The sequence below is a fragment of the Vespa mandarinia genome, chromosome 14, assembly GCF_050613455.1.
Source record: "Vespa mandarinia isolate Hongniang chromosome 14, ASM5061345v1, whole genome shotgun sequence".
NCBI classification, from domain to species: Eukaryota; Metazoa; Arthropoda; class Insecta; order Hymenoptera; family Vespidae; genus Vespa; species Vespa mandarinia.
In genome coordinates, this window is record NC_140823.1 from 2,300,001 (window position 1) to 2,317,449 (window position 17,449).

Here is a 17,449-nt window from a genome sequence, read left to right on the forward strand (position 1 = left end):
TATTTTATTATTTCATATCTTAATTATCTATTCTCTTTATATTATTAATAATATAATATATAAAAGAATGTAAAATTTCTTCTTAAGATATTTCAAATTTTATAATTGTACAAACATAAAAATGTTCTTCTTACCTACTACGTATTACGTCTTAACAGTTACGCGTCTTTTCGTAAACTGAATGCCTGTGTCGATTATTATGTTCGATCTGTCTGTCTTTTTATCCTTTCTTTCTTTGATAACAAAACAAAAACTTATTCACGTCCTGCCTATGCGAATGCTCCTATACATGTACACACACACACACACACATATATACATATACACTCATTCTCAAAACAAACCTTCGACAAATTCTCAGTTCAGATAGTTACGCTATGACGTAACGAGAAACGATTTACACATATATATATATACACACATACACACATACACAAAGCTTACTCCATACTTTGTATCATAGCGTCTAAGAAAATACTTGATACCATCTATATATATATATATATTTTTTTTTATTTATATTCTTCTCATCCTATATACATTATATATATATATATATATATATATATATATATATATATACATATATATATATATATACATGTATAGGAATAATTAAGGAATAATTATGAACACTTTGAAAATATCCTTTTTTTTTGTTTTTTTTTTTTTTAGAGATACGGGGAAACTTTGTCTACAAAATTATTACTATACGAAAAGAGTCATAATATGGCGGTAATAATTTTTTTTCTAAGTTGACGCATAAAATACATATGAAGGTCAACTGAGTTATTTTAAATCATATATTTTTTATTACATTCATCGATGCAACTCAACATTCTAAATGGAAAAGTATTAACTCGTATATGCCGAAAAAAATTATTAGTTTAGAAGATATTTCAATTTAAATATTCAATTTAAATATATTAAGAAATCATATAGCGATAAGACGACTAAAACGTAGTGAAAATAATAGTACTAACTTCGCATTCATTATACTGCATTTATTTTGCGCTTACTTAGCGCTTACTCTGCGCGCTTGCTTAGTATATATTTGTTTCGAGTTTCTACGACTTTCAGTTTCGAAGATATCAGCACTCAAATGAACGACGTAGATGGAACGTCGAAAAAAAAAGGAACGTTTCCTCGATGAAGAAATAATTTGTTTTATTAATTATTTATTAATTTATATAATTTTATAAATCGCTCGTAATCTCAATTTCTTTTATTTTTTATATTTTATTTATTTACTTTTTTTTTGTTTTTAGACAAAATAAAATGAATTTATTTTCGTAAGAATTTATTTGTAACAAATTATTAATTAATTATTAATGATATGCAGAGAGAGAGAGAAAGAGAGAGAGAAAATTTTTCCCTTTAAAATGATGTTTAAATCAAGTCTCTATGACTTTTAGTTCCAGAGATATTGTCACTAAATGAAAAACGTTTACGTTGTGCCATTAACCTATGTAATTTCATTCAAATTTGCTCGGTAATACACTGACCTATATAAATTCTGAGAATTTACGTTGACCAGCTGGACAACGTAGTACTACTATATCTATTACTACAAACAGCTGTTAGTATTGGTATTATGAATGAAAATCTTTCAAAGGTAATATCTTCGAAACGGAAAATTGTAGAGACTTGAAACCAGTACCATTTTCAAATATAATTTATTCTTTATTTATTAAAATATTACAATAATATTGATATAATAAAATCGATTTTTGTTAATAAATTTTTTTCAATAGAAATTTTTCTTTTACTTTTATAATGAAGTTATAATTCGCAATGAAATCATTTCTATTTCTATGAAAATTAAATAAATTTTATATTGTTCGTATAAAGAATAAAATAATAATAGATCTATTAATAATCGATATTAATAATTAATTAATAATCGACATTGAAAGAATGGAAAATTTTTCTTTGTAATTTTCTTATTATTACTATTTATTTATTACTACTCTTATTACATATTTGTCATATCTATAAATAATTTAGAGATATGTGTGTATATTAACTGTTGTTTTATTGTTGATATCAATAAAAATAAAAAAAATAACTCAATTAAATACTTTCATTACCATTTAATAATTATGTAAATTAATTATATTTAACTGAGGAAACGTACATTAATTATATACACATACATATACGTACACATATTTGTGTGCGTGTATATGTGTGTGTCTGTATGTTATATATATGAGAGGAAGAGAAAGGAAAAAGATACGAAAGTGTATTATCAAAAAATTACTTTATCACTCCTCAAATTTCGATTACTTAAAAACTAAATAAAATCTTCATTTATTAGAAATAATACATTTATAGAAATTTTTTTATTATATTTTTATATAGAACTTTTAATAGGAAACATATAAATGGTTTTCTTTATTAACAAAATTATTTTTACATCGCTTAGATGAAAAGTAACGATAATAAAATCAATTACAAAATTGTATTCTTTTTGATATCGAATAAATAATAAAATAAAATAATATTTGCTCATCGCATACCAAAATTAAAATTGTTAATTAAAATTGTTCGTTAAAATTATTATGCTCTCATATAATATCCTTTATGCGAGGTAATTTTTTTTTCCATAAATTCATGATGATATCCCATTAACGGAAATATGAAAGTAGCGTTAATAAATTCCTATTTTGATGGTATTAAAAATTAATTTCACTATAAATAAATAAAATATAATCTCTTAGTATGTATGTATATGTATATATATATGTATAAAAACTTTTCGTGCAGCGATACCCATTATAAAATACATTACGAAATAAGTAAATAAATAAATAAATAAATAAATAAATAAGTAAATAAATAAATATGAAAAGTAAATTTAAATAAATTATAGCCCTTTTTCTTTTTTTCTTTTCATCATAAATTATGCCTTTTTTTATCGACGTGTTTTATTTTTTAATGACGAGTACTCGTAACACTCTCCATCGCTACTGGAACAACAATCGCATGAAGAACAGCTGCAAGAGGTCGAGGATTGTTCTGAAATTGAATGATTTTTTTTTCTACTTTATTTTTTTTTATTTTTATTATTAACGTGTCATTGAAAGAGTAACACATTTTTTATGTATATAATTTAATTAATGTCACGAATCATGCCAACTAGCAATAATATCCTCTTAATAGTGTAAACAAACTAATTAAGAATGTAATTTTTTTAGCTTCATTTAAGTGAATTATTAATCAAAAGAGATTAGAAAAATTCATCAATGTGATATGATAAAAAAAGAATTCTTTATTATTTACTAACAAAAAAAGAAAAGAAATATTCTTTTCCCTTATGATTTTAAGAAGAAAATCATAATGTTTTGTTTTTTCTCTCACTCGATCATGAATGAAAATTATTTTGTTCAAATAGCTTCTAATGAATGATTTATTTGTATTAAATAAAAAATTTGCTGACTAAGATAATTTCATGGTAGAAATCGAAATACGAAAAGGACGGAGGATACGTTTGTAAGAAAGAAAAAAATAGAAAAAAAAAAAAAAAATAAAGAAAATGTTCGATCAACATTCATAATTCGACTTACTTGTAGATCGTGTAGATTTTTTCTTGGACGCTTTCGTTTTTCTACTTTTTGTCTTTTTTGACTTTTTCGAAATCTTTCCCTTTGACCTTCCTTTATTACTTTTACGTGATATCAACTCACATTGGTTATTACAATCGGAACATTCGGAACAATCGGAACAATCCGAACAATCGGAATAATCGGAACAATCACAATCGGAACAATCGCAATCAGAACTATCGCTATCGGAACTATCTGAAGTATCGATGAAACAATTATCACCTTTCAAACAGCGCAGTTCATTTTTATTTTTAGTTATTCCTTTACGTACTTTTTTTATTTCTCTTTTCGGTGCCATTTCTAACAGAAAGAAGAAAACAAAAATATATGATGAAAAAAAAATATATATATATATACACACACACACACACACATAATACATATAAATGTAAAAAAAAATGTAAAAAAAATGTATAAGTAATATATAAATATAAAAATATTTATAATAAATATATGAATATATAATAAGTGATAAAAAGTATTAATTATATTAATTATATAATTATAAAAAATAATATAGAACCAAATATATATATATATATATATATATATATATATATATATGTATGGTGTGTATGTATGTATATATGTATATATATATGTGTGTGTGTGTGTGAATAATATTAATAGAAAAAAAATGAATATAAAAGAAAAACAAATAAGAATATTATTTTTTTTGAAATTTATCCATTATCTTTTCAATACTCTTCAAATATATATAAATTTATTTAATGACTCGATGATTTTTGTTCCTAGACGTAATAACCATAATTAATATTTGACATCACTGATTCCTAAAGTATAAGTATGTATATTTATAACGCTCGAATACGATTTTGGCAAAACATATTTCGACTTTGTCCGATCGGGCATCTCATCTCGTATATAAACACATTTCGAAGGACACTTAAATAACTTTTCGATGATTTGAAATAAACACTGTTAGAAATTAAATTAAAACATATATTTTCGATATAACATTCTAGTTTTAATTAACCGAACGAAAAGGAATCATTTTAATAAAAATTTCAATTTCATATTCAATTGAAATTTTTCTTTAACATTATATAAATAAACGTTTCTTTGATTAGAAACGATTAGAAACAGTATAATAACAATTAACGTGTAAATTTGTAACATTAATCGATGTACTTTTCTTGTTAATTATTATGTACTTGTAAAAAATTATTTACGTAAGATCTTGTATTATATTATTATTAAAAGAAAAAAAAAAAAAAGAAAAATTCATACCTGTTGATTTAGGCGACGAGAAAAAATATTTGAAACCTTTTACTTGCCAAATATAAACGTGATTAAATATATATTTAGTAGAGAAAGTTTAAACAAATTTTCTTTAACGAATAAAATTTTTGATGAAATTTATCGTAAGAAAATCGAAATAAGAAAGTATTTATGATCTTCGTATATAGATCTATGAGGATCTCTGGTTGCGATCTAACACTCAATAAAGACATTTTGTCCTTCTCATAAATATTTATATATAGATATGTACATGGACGGACAGACAGAGTGACGCACACGTATATATAAATACTATTGAAATATTCGATCCTATTCGATTCTATTGATTTATTCATCCAATTCGATTCGATAATATATATCTTTTCAAGTTTAAACTAACATCATTAGAAATTCTAATCACCTAATATTAATATTTTTAATATCGTAATAATTGTTCGAAGAAAAAAAAAAAGGTTCATAATATATTAGTTTCTCTATGGTATTTCAATGATTCGTATCGACGAATTTCATGTATATTATTATACGTAAAATTTACTAACATGAGTAGAAATTAGAACATAAGAACATATACGATACATTCGAAGTAATGCCAGATTACGAATCATTATGCAACACGAATATTGACGCAATCCAATCCTAGGCAACGAGCCGATCTATGCGAAATCTTGAATCTGATATCACACACACACACACACACACATACAGACAGACAGACACATATATATATGTATGCATAAATAATTCTTACATCCATATATATAATTAGTTAAGTAAGAGAAATGATAAAGAACGTGACTGATTTAAAATCAAAAGATTAATATTTCCCATTATTCTTTTTTTTTTCTTTTTTTTTTTTTTTGATTAACAAAATAAATAAACAACAAATATAATTATTTTTTAAGTATATATATATATTTTTTTTTTTAATTAAATAATTTGTTAAAAAGAAAAAAGAAAGGGAAGTTATTACATAATAAATTTTAATTTATTCATATAGAATAATTAATTAAATATATTAAAGGAAATAAAGGGAAAATGTTATTTGGTTATAATTAAATATATCCTTTATATAAGTAAATGAATAGATTAGATTAAATTAAACTTAATTCACCCTATATATATGTATATATATGTATATATATATATGTATACATACATATATATATATATACATATACATACATATATATATATATAAGGCTAAGTAAACGGCTAGCCTATTATATCACCAACAGTTGTATATTCGAAGTGAGAAGGTAGAGTCGGACCGTGAACCCAACAAACAACAATCGAGCACGTTGCAATAGCACACGTGACTTATTCTACAAGAACTTTCCCGTCTTCGTTCATTCGTTTATGTCCTTTTCCCTTTTATGTATCTCCTCTATCATTGTCAATTAGTCTCGTTGTCAGTCACGAGTATATCAATACGAAAAATCTTTTTTTTTTTTTGCAAGAAATATTTGACGTTACAATTGTCAACACGATTTGCATTCTTTTTCTTACTTTTACTTTTTCTTCTTAGTTTTTTCTTTTTTTTTCTTTTTTTTTTTTTGTTTTCCTTTTTCTCTTTTATCAAGATTTCTTTCAAGGCCAATGATTAACTATAAAACATCGTCCTTTAGAATGAATATACGTGCTGATCGAAAGTTACGTAAATTATGCCAATATACTTTGCGAAATAAAAGGTTCCAGCGGTTAAATGAATTTTTTTTTTTTTCTTTTTTTTTTTAACCAACATACACGGGGTGTCGCATTTTAAACGATATCACGAAATATCTCCGATCGAATATGATTTTATAAATGAATGTTTCGAAACAAAAAAAAAAAGAAAAAAAAGAAAAAAAGGCAAAACAAATATTGTTAGCTTTTACGGAGATTGTTGGAAGTGGGAAATGTTATACGTATCGCAGCTATTTCACGGTGAACGTTGTTGTCGCAGATTGAAAAGTCAAGTAACAATTTTGTTTTAAATAAAAATCGATATTTTATGCCAAACAAAAGTTGTCGAGAATATTAATAATAGAATCCAATGAATACTTGAATACTTGAGGTATAACCTTTTATCGATATTTCATTTGTGCGATCGCAACAATAAATTTCTTCTTTCTTCATCGAAAAAGCATCGTGCTTTGAATGATTATAGAACTTCAGAAACGTACGAAGAAAAATATAAATGAAAACAATGAGTAACAAAAAGAAAAAAAAAAAAAAAAAAAAACAAAAAAGAAGAACAAATCCTCTCTAAAGATATTTTCCTGAAAATGAATTTCTCTACAAATTTGATATATTGACAAAAAAAAAAACAAAACAAAAAAATGGTCTCTTACGAAATAATTATGATGAACGTTATATTTCCAATTAAAAATTATTAATAACTTTTATTCGAAATATTTCTTTATCAAAGACAATATAATCGGTGATATTTCGCCATATCGTTTAAAACGAGACACTCTATATATATATATATATATATATATATATATATATATATATATCCATATATACATACATACGTACATAGTTGTTGGGCCAAGATCTTTGTTAGGAAAACTTAATATTAACTCTACTATCTCGCGTTTACCGCTCGATCGATCGAAACCACAAAATTACGACATCCCGTAATACATAGATGATTATTCGCATACAACTAGCCAATATATATGTATATATATATATATATGTATATATATCTAAGTTATTGACGATTATACTTATTACACTCTGTAATCATTTCGTCTCGATTGCATTCAACATCTTAAAATTTTATGCTTTACGAAAGATAGCCTTGTTATTCGTAAATTATTATTTATTGAATTAATTCATTTGAATTAATTACATTCATTTCTTTATTTTCAAGCAAATATCTTCTACCTTTCGGTAGGAAAATTTTCTGAAAAAAAAATATCTTCGAAAAGATCACTTTTTTTTTTTTTTTTTTTCTTTGTAAAAGTACATTTAAACTCGTATTAAAGGATGATAAAAGTACTTCTTCTTTTTTTTTTTTCTTAATTTATTACTCATTGATAATTTGAAAAAAAAATGAATAATGCTTTAAATGAAATTTTCTTTCGTGTTTAATTACTTCGAAGATGTTCTTACAATAGGGTTTCTTAAAAATCTTGATTAAAAAAAAGAAAAAAATAACAATATAAATATATATATATATATATATATATATATATATATATACATATATATATACAATAATATAAAATAATAATAATATGAAACTTTTATAAAAGTTTTATACTAATTCATACGTATCATATACTTCGAAAGAAAATTAATATTTTTAAATGAATCTATTCTTTTTATTTTTAACGTTTAATAACTGGAAAGATCTATGTATAGTCGAATTAGAAATTATTTATATATATATATATATATTTCCTTTTTACATACACGTATGTGTGTATATGTATATATGTATGTACGTATGAGTATCAGCAGGGTTATTATTATACATAATGGTGTATGATGTATGATATTAGCTAAATATTTGCATATCGTTGCAAGATATAATACAGTTCAATTCATCCGCGAAAGTATCTCTTATCTCAATTTTATCTATACATTACATAATCTCATACTCGCTGAGTGGTCACTATAAATATTCTAAAAGTTCTTTCAGCTTCAACATATGTTATTAATCGTAGATGCAAAGTGCACGCATTACGTATATTTCATTATAAATGAAATACGTAAATCATTAAATAAAAAATTAATTCGACCATCAAATAATTTCATTTTCATAATATAATTCTATATTATAATATTATTACAAATATTAAAAATTTGACGGTTTAATAATCGTAAACATTTCTGTAATACTTTAAATAAGAAATTAATTATATTAAATATTTTTCATTTATTATTTTATTATATTATGATTTAGATTATTTATTTTATTTATTATAAAAGTATAGTATAATAGTATAACAATATTCTAAAGGAACGTGATTCAATATAATAATTAATCACATTAAAAAATAAATATTATCCTATAGTATAATAGTATAACAATATTATAGTATTATAAAGTATAGTATAATAGTATAACAATATTCTAAAGGAACGTGATTCAATATTTATAATAATTAATCAACTTAATAACATGCACATTAAAAAATAAATATTATCCTATATATTATGATTAATTAATTACCTATCCCGTTGTTCCAGATTTTTTTCTCCTTTCTTTGTTTGTTTGTTTGTTTTTTTTTTTTATTCATAATATCATCGTGTCGAATTGCACACATACACACACACACACACACAAAATATGTTTTATTTATAACACGATACAATCTAAGGACTAAATGATCTGTTCAAAACGGATAGAAGAAGAAATTTTTATCATTCTGAAAAAAAGAAGGATGGTAGATAGAAAAAAAATTCAAGAAAATAACAAAATAAAAATCATAGAAAACAAATCTTCTCGAATCGAAAGAAATTTTGATTGAAACTATAACGAGACATATCGATAAGTAGGAAGATAATTTTTATCATCGAGTAGACAACGAACAGGAGACTTAATACGAATTCGTCGATAATTTAAAAATAAAACGAATTCGACTTAGGATAATCCGATTTGTAGACGTTCGAAAAAGATGAAAAGGATGAAATTCGAAGCTGAGAGAGAGAGAAAGAGAAAGAGAGAGAGGGAAAGAGAGAGAAAGAGAATCGACGTTCCAACGTTCCTACTTTTGCCCCTCGGCCCTCTTCTCGTCACTCTACGCCTCTTCCTTTCCACCCCTCTTTTTCCGGCCACTCAGGGATCTCTCGAAAGCATAGTTAACGGCGTTACGTCATCCATCGTGCTTTGCTGAGTCACACCATCGAAACCCCGTCTCTTTATCTGTACATCTCTATCTCTCTCTCTCATTCACTCTCACTCTCATTCTTACTCTCACTCTCTCTCTCTCTCTCGCTTTTTCTCTTTCTCTCTCTTTCCGTCTCTCCCTCTCTCACTTTCTTCGTCGACGAATGTCGGTAAACGTGACTCCTCCCTCGCATTCGTGCCTTTACGCGTGTCTCGGAAATTATATCGTCCCCAAAGAATTCCTAGGATCCCTGATCTATCTATCTCTATCTCTATTTTTCTCTCTCTCTTTCTCTCTCTCTCTCTCTCTCTCTCTCCACTTTCTATCAGATACGACTCGACTATGACGTGTATGAAATCGGAAACAATAACGAGTGCATTTTTGGACGTTTATATGATAACTAATATCGAAAGGAAAGAGAGATAGAGAAAGAGAGAGAGAGAGAGAGAGAGAGAGAGAGAGAGAGAGGAAGGAAAAAAAACGAAAAAGAATGCACGTTAAAAAGTTAACAAAATTATATGATATTGATCTAATTCGAGGATCAAAATCAATCGAAATGAGCGTTATGCTCAATCGAAATGTTATTTTGCGAGGATAAATATTATTCAATGTTATTATTTATACGACGATATTTCCAATAATTTCTGATGAATTAGAACGGAGCCGTCGATCAATTTTCACAACGTTTTACGACTTTAATTGAGATCGATCGTACGACGATTAAAATCACGTGGATATTTGATCGAGGCTGTCGTGCACGAGAATTGAGAATAGTTCGAGCGAGTTCGAACTAATCGCAAAGCGTTAAATCGTTCCGTTCTCATAAACGAAGAAATTAACGTAATGTCTCTTTCTCCCTCTCTCTCTCTCTCTCTCTCTCTCTCTCTCTCTCTCTCTCTCTCTCTATTTCTAACATTCTTTTTCTCTCTCGTTTCTCAATAAGTCACGATACGTTCGATTCTCTTTCTCGATTCGACTTGAAGCAAACTGTCTCGAGGCGAAGAGTGGCCGCCGATCGTCGATTGCTGATCGACATATAAAACGTGTAATTCAAGATTTCATAGGGATCGATTGCTTGAGTTTTGATTGCGTAAATGTTCGCGTTGCATAATGACCCGTAATGTGGCATAATCGAGCGTGCATAGTGCAACGCCCGTTGTTGCACCTATATCCTCTCCTATTATTTCGTTCTCAATACTTCACTTTTATGCTTCTAATAATTCTCTTTGTGTGAAAATAATATATATATATAGACAATTAAGATATGGATTTATGTACTATTGTAATTTTCGTATCGATAAAAAAAAAATAAAAGTTATTATATTGTATCGTATTGTACTATACTATATTTTATTATATTATTGATACGTAAAAAATATACGTATTATTGTGTATATATATATTTACTTATTTATTTCATATATATATATATATATATATATATATATTTAAATTATTGTACAATATATACATATATTATTGATAAAATTTATATATATATATATTTTATAAACAATAAAAAGATAAAAAATCGATTTTATCTATAACCTTTAAAAAATGTTATGAACCAAAAATGTATGAAAAAAAAGAAAAAAAAATCAAATCGATTTACAAACACATTTATTACACACACATATATATATGTATATATATATATATATATATATATATATATATGTACAACTATCATTATTCTTATTTATCTTATATATTTATCATTAGATATCGTTTGTATCCTGTAATAACTAGAAAATTGATGAGATTATACGATTTTCTCCCTTATTTAATAACAATTATAATTAGAGTTTTGCGATTCGCTATCAAAGCTATCTAAATGGATGTTATCTATGAGTGGTAAACGAATCTGTATTATTCTAGGAAATAAGGTATTTCTCTTTGTGGAACGACATACGTTGAACGACATTCGTTAATGCCAGAAGTAATTTCGTCTCGTATATCTGATTAATGTATAACGTTCTCGACAATTCGTAGGGATGATATAAATCAGTGGGAGATACGTCCTAGGAGGATTTCCAGGAGGTTGGGTTAACGTTACTTATATCCCTCAATAGAATACTATATAACCTTTTCTCATTCCTATCGTCTAGGGCGATCTCCCGTCTAAGAAAAACAGGTTTGAAATAGAAGGACTATTCCTCCTTAAGGACGCTCAATGTCCAATCTTTTCATTTTCTTTTAGAAACCTATAATGTCTATTCCTTTCTTACTTTTTCATCTACGATTTATATTCTCGCATAATAAGGCTAAATAAATCACATGATTTTTCTAACGTTTAAAACAAAAATCACATTGGGACAATTTCGTTAGAATTAATCCTCAAGTTGGTTTCTTTCATTTATTTATTTATTTATTGTTTTTCTTTTTTTTTTCTTTTTTCATTTATTTCTTCTTTTTCTTTCTTTGTTCTCTTTTCTTTTCTCGATTAAAACATTTTTATATTTTTATTATTTTTATTACTTTTATTCCCTTGAAATATTTACGACGATCGATACGATATTTTAACTGCGAACGTATTTTCAAGGGTTAAAAGAAATTTTGTTTATTATTAATTTAATAATAATTTTGTTTATTATTATTAAATAAAACAAATCTGTAAAGATATTATAGTTTTTGTTAATGTCTTATAAACAAATAGATATAGTTATTACAATTGAAAGGATTTATTTTTAAGAAATTATAAATCACTATTCAAAGTGATAAATATCTATATTCTATGTATATTATAATAAAAATTAGATTTTTTTTTCTCGAATATATTATAATATTTAATATATATTATTTTACTTTATTTTATTTTATATCCATATAATGAATGACATTAAAATCAGAAAAAAAAGCTCGAGATTTTTTAGAGCGAGACCAAAAAAAAAAAAAGAAAAACAAAATTAATATAAATTAAATAAAATATATTAAATTATAATCAATATATATATATTCAAAATATATAACTACAATATTGTAATTATATTATTATAAAATCGTATTAATCATATTAGAAAGATGTTTCATTATAAACACGCAATCGATTCGCTCTCGTTAACACACTAGTCATCCATTAATAAACTTATTAACCCGATTCGCGTTGCACCATGTGAATGTATTATTACGTACAATTATACGATATATATATATATATATATATATATATATATATATATATATATATTACCGGATTATGCAAATTTATTCAAGAATTTCTCAACTTCGAAACTCGGTCGCTTACAGAACGAACATTGAACTTCAATTTTTCGTTAAAATTTTATTACCTTTTTCGTACTATAATAATAAAAATCTTTTCGATGATTCACCTTAACAAACAAACAAACAAACAAACAAATAAATAAATAAATAAATAATTCTCTTTCTATCGTGGCGTCTCGATTGAAATAAATGATCGAGTACCCCATAGGAAGACGCCGAGAACAATACCATGTACGATTTCGTCGTCGTTTTTTCCATTCGAATCCTCTTCTTCATGTCATTGCCAGCTATCAGATCGAGTACTATGCTTTTTATCAGATCAAATCAGATCACAAGGATCAAATAAATATATATATATATATAGAAAGGGTGTCTGTTAATACACGTCTAAAGAATTATATCACAGATTTGAAGTTACAAGATATATTTTTAATACGAGATATGAAATATTTTATTATCTATGACTCAGCTACAAAGTGGACGTAAAAGAAAATCTGTCTTTTTCTCTTTTTCTTTTTTTCTTTTTTTTTCCTTTTTTTTTCCTAACTCTTGACGTTTTCGTGTTTAACAATCGATCGATATGATTTTTTTCTTTCCTTTCTCATTTGTAATCTTTTCGAAAAGAAAAGAAAAAAAAAAAAAAGAGAAAATTATCATACTAACGTTTAAGTTAATAATTGATTAGTGATCGATCGGAACGTTCGTAACGTTCAATAATATTTTCTTTTTTTTTTCCTTTGTAAATCCCGTCTAAAGAAAATTTCTTAATAGAATCATTCGAATAAAAGTGTCGTAAGTGAAATATTCGAGACGCATTCGTTTTGTCACTAAGACGTTTCGTTGGTTTCCACGTTTTCAGGTATGCATTATGCATGATGGGAACATTCTCATCCTTTACCCTGACCTTGCCACTCAACATTTTCTTTCTTAGTCGTTTAAACTCGAGACATTAAAGACACGCTCTCTCTTTTTTTCTCTTCCCTCCCCCCCCCCACTTCTCTACTCCCCTATACTTCTCTTTCTTTTTCTCCTTCTCTGATTCATTGACATATTTTAATCCTTTTTCTCTTTATTTTTCTTTTCATTCCTTTTGCTTTTTGCTTTTTTTATTTATTTATTTATTTATTTATTTATTTATTTCACTTCGTCAATCATTATAAACGTTTGCTCCCGGCAATATAAATAGGAAGCTTTTCTATCACTGGAAATTATTAAATAAAAATCAGACACGTAATTACGAACCATTCAATCGTTTCTCTTTCCTCCTTTCCGGTATGAAAATTCCAAGCTAACAATCGAGTCGACAAAAACGTCAAGTAACACGTGTATAGAATAAAGAGCGCATGAATTTAATGACTCCAACTGTGAGAACGAAAAAATCTACAAGCGGCATAATTTTCTTTTTATATACAACGTATATATATATATATATATATATATATATATATATATATATATATAAATAAAAGTTAAAATATTTTTATTACAAGTATGAAAAAGATCGTAAGTAGGATTAAAATTAAGATGCAAACATTGACGGTAATTGGCACAATTCTCTAATATAAATAATAATGCAATGAATGTATTATTGATTTTTTTTTTTGGTTTTAAATTAAAACGCTAAAATATTTTTATTATATATATATATGTAAAGTGAAAATAATAAAAAGTTAAGTTAAGACACGATCAAAGCTCAAAGGAGCATTTCTTTATCTTTTTTTCTTTTTATTTTTTATATAATACGAATATATTATTATTTAAATGGAAATTAAAAGATATTATTGAAATTACATATAATAAATAATGATAATTATATATTAAGTAAGATCTAACTAAGCAACGAAAAATCAATACATTTCTTTATGATACAATAAATATTTGAAAAGTGCATGAAATTGTAAAGAAAAAAAATATAATCGAATGATATAATTATATATATATATATTATAAACAAATATATATATATATTATATATATATAAACAAAATATATATATATATAAACAAGATATATATATATATATATATATATTATAAACAAAACGACAAATTCTTTTCTAAACTAATTCAGCTAATTATCTTAGAAATAAATCTTTTTCAATTTGTGAAAAAAAAAAAGAAAAACGAAAACAAACTGCGAAGAAATTAACGAGCAATATATTATTTACATACAATTTACTTGGATATGTAATACATTCTTTTGTTTTCTTTTTTTTTTTTTTTTTGTTGAAAACAAAAATAACATTTATTTCAATTTTTTCTTAACTTTATCACCTTATTAATTTTATCAAATCGACAATGTCAATGGTACCATATAGATAAAGATAAGGAAAAAAAATAGTATCAGTAGGGAAAAGAAAAATAAAATGATAAATGACATAAAACGAAAGTAAATGAGAATAGTAAGAAGTGTATCGATGGCAGAGTAGATTCGCAAAAAAAAAAAAAATAAATAAATAAATAAATAAAAGAGAGAAAGAAAGAAAAAGAAACAAATAATTAAACATAATACAAAATAATTACATAAGTATAGTAGAAACGACCATGCTACTTTTTTTCTTTCTACATTATCTCGTCTAATTTAACTAATTATTCGAAGAAAGGAAAGGAAAAAAGAAAAGGACATAAATAAATAAATAAATAAATAAATAAATGAATGAATAAATAAACGAGCAGAGGTTCGGTTTGAAAGAAAAAGAAAAAAAAAAAAAAGGAAAAAAGAAGAAAAAAAAAGCACGTATCGTTCACACTCATTACGCATAATCGCGTTACGAATCGTAAACGAGATTTGAGTACGGGAAGCGAGTGCATTGATCTTACTTAAACGCGTGCGACGCGAGGAATGATACTTGCGAAACCGTTGCAAAGGTTATGACACCTAGAACGGCAGTTACGGTGCAGTTATCGTTGCATAGTCGAGCGAACATAATCCACTGCTACATCTGTTCCAACACGTAAGAGACCGGCTACTGTACCTCGAAGAGCGGATCTTTCGCTTACTTGCTTTGTAAGAAACACACATACACACACATACACACATACACACACACATACAAACACACACAGAGAGAGAGAGAGAAGGATAGGATGACATTCAACTTTCAAAATTATATTGTCATCGTTGCTTACGCATAAATGTATTATAGATACACTTTGACGTATATTCTAAGCGAATATACCAAGTACAAGTCATTTTACGGACGATTTATCCTTACTATAGTATAACGTAATTATTAATGATCATACGATTGTCGGAATAATTATTATGGAATAACAAAGGCAAATTAAAGTAATAATGTCTGATCGATTGAAATAATAATTTCTTTTTCGCTTCTTTTCTTTTTTCATGTTTTTTATTTCAGAACATTTTTATGAATTATTATAGAACGGATATATCAATGGCAATGTTTCGAATAGATGAAATATGTATATATATATATATATATGAAATGCAAAAAGACATTTTATTAATCGTTAATTGATAATATAAAATGGCAGGATGAAATAATTAACAATCATGACTAACGTCATTAGACATATAATAATTGTAATGAAATAATAAAAATAAAAAAGAAAAAGTAAATTGCAAATAATAATGTGTGATCAATTAAAATAATATATTTTTCTTTTCAAATTACGAATTAATACAGATACGATGAAATTTTTCAAAAGTGATATATCAAACGCAGTGGGACATTTTATAGATCGTCAATTGATAATTAAGTAGGATAAAATTGTTAATAAATCATGATTATTGTCGAGTAATACCGAAAAAATATAATAAAAAAAAAAAAGAAAAAAAAAACGAAAAAAGAACAAAAATAGAAAAATAAAAATAAAAAAAAGAAAAAAGGAAAAATAATACTGTGCGATCATTAAAATGATATTTATCGTATCAATTGTATAAATTATTATACAGATACGGTTAAATGCTTAAAACGAATATATCAAATGCTAACAAGTCATTTTACAGATCATTTAATGCTAATACAGTTCGACAATATGATTAATAACTATGATCATCGTGTTACGCGACGAATGGATAATATAAATTATTAATATTAAAATATGTACATTATTCGCGTATAAATAATTAATTATTACCTGTGATCATTAGAAATAAAATTTTCCGAATAACATTGACGATTGATTTTACAGATTCACCAAAAAAGAAAAAAAAATTACATAAAAAAGACATTTTCCTCATTCGAACAAAACGTTAACAGTATTGTTTATTTCTTATCATCAGCCATCGGATAATAATTAAGTGCTTAAAGAAATTAAAAAGTCATCATTTTAAATTTAATAAATCATATATTATCATACGACGTCGATGTAATAATATAAGAAAAAACAAAAAAAAGGGGGAAACATAGGAAAAAAAATCGTGAAATCGACAGATTCATAATTTAGGAAAGAGAAAAGGAAAAAAGAAAAGGAAAAACAAAATTAATGATTTTTTCAATGGATGTTAACGTTCGATCAAATGCTACAATCGTATTTTCTACGATCTCGCAAAACGTCTATGTGG

General features: G+C 25.5%; 1 protein-coding gene across 1 annotated transcript; it reads right to left on the reverse strand.

Annotated features, from left to right (window-relative positions):
* Window positions 1-2,530: 2,530 nt before the first annotated feature.
* Window positions 2,531-5,083, reverse strand: LOC118440054 (uncharacterized). The gene is made up of 3 exons (XM_035862541.2): window positions 4,860-5,083; window positions 3,570-3,908; window positions 2,531-3,021 (listed from the first exon to the last, which is right to left on the reverse strand). Exons 2-3 carry the CDS (start codon window positions 3,904-3,906, stop codon window positions 2,918-2,920), a joined length of 441 nt encoding a protein of 146 aa, XP_035718434.1. The 5' UTR covers window positions 3,907-3,908; window positions 4,860-5,083; the 3' UTR covers window positions 2,531-2,917.
* Window positions 5,084-17,449: the final 12,366 nt, after the last annotated feature.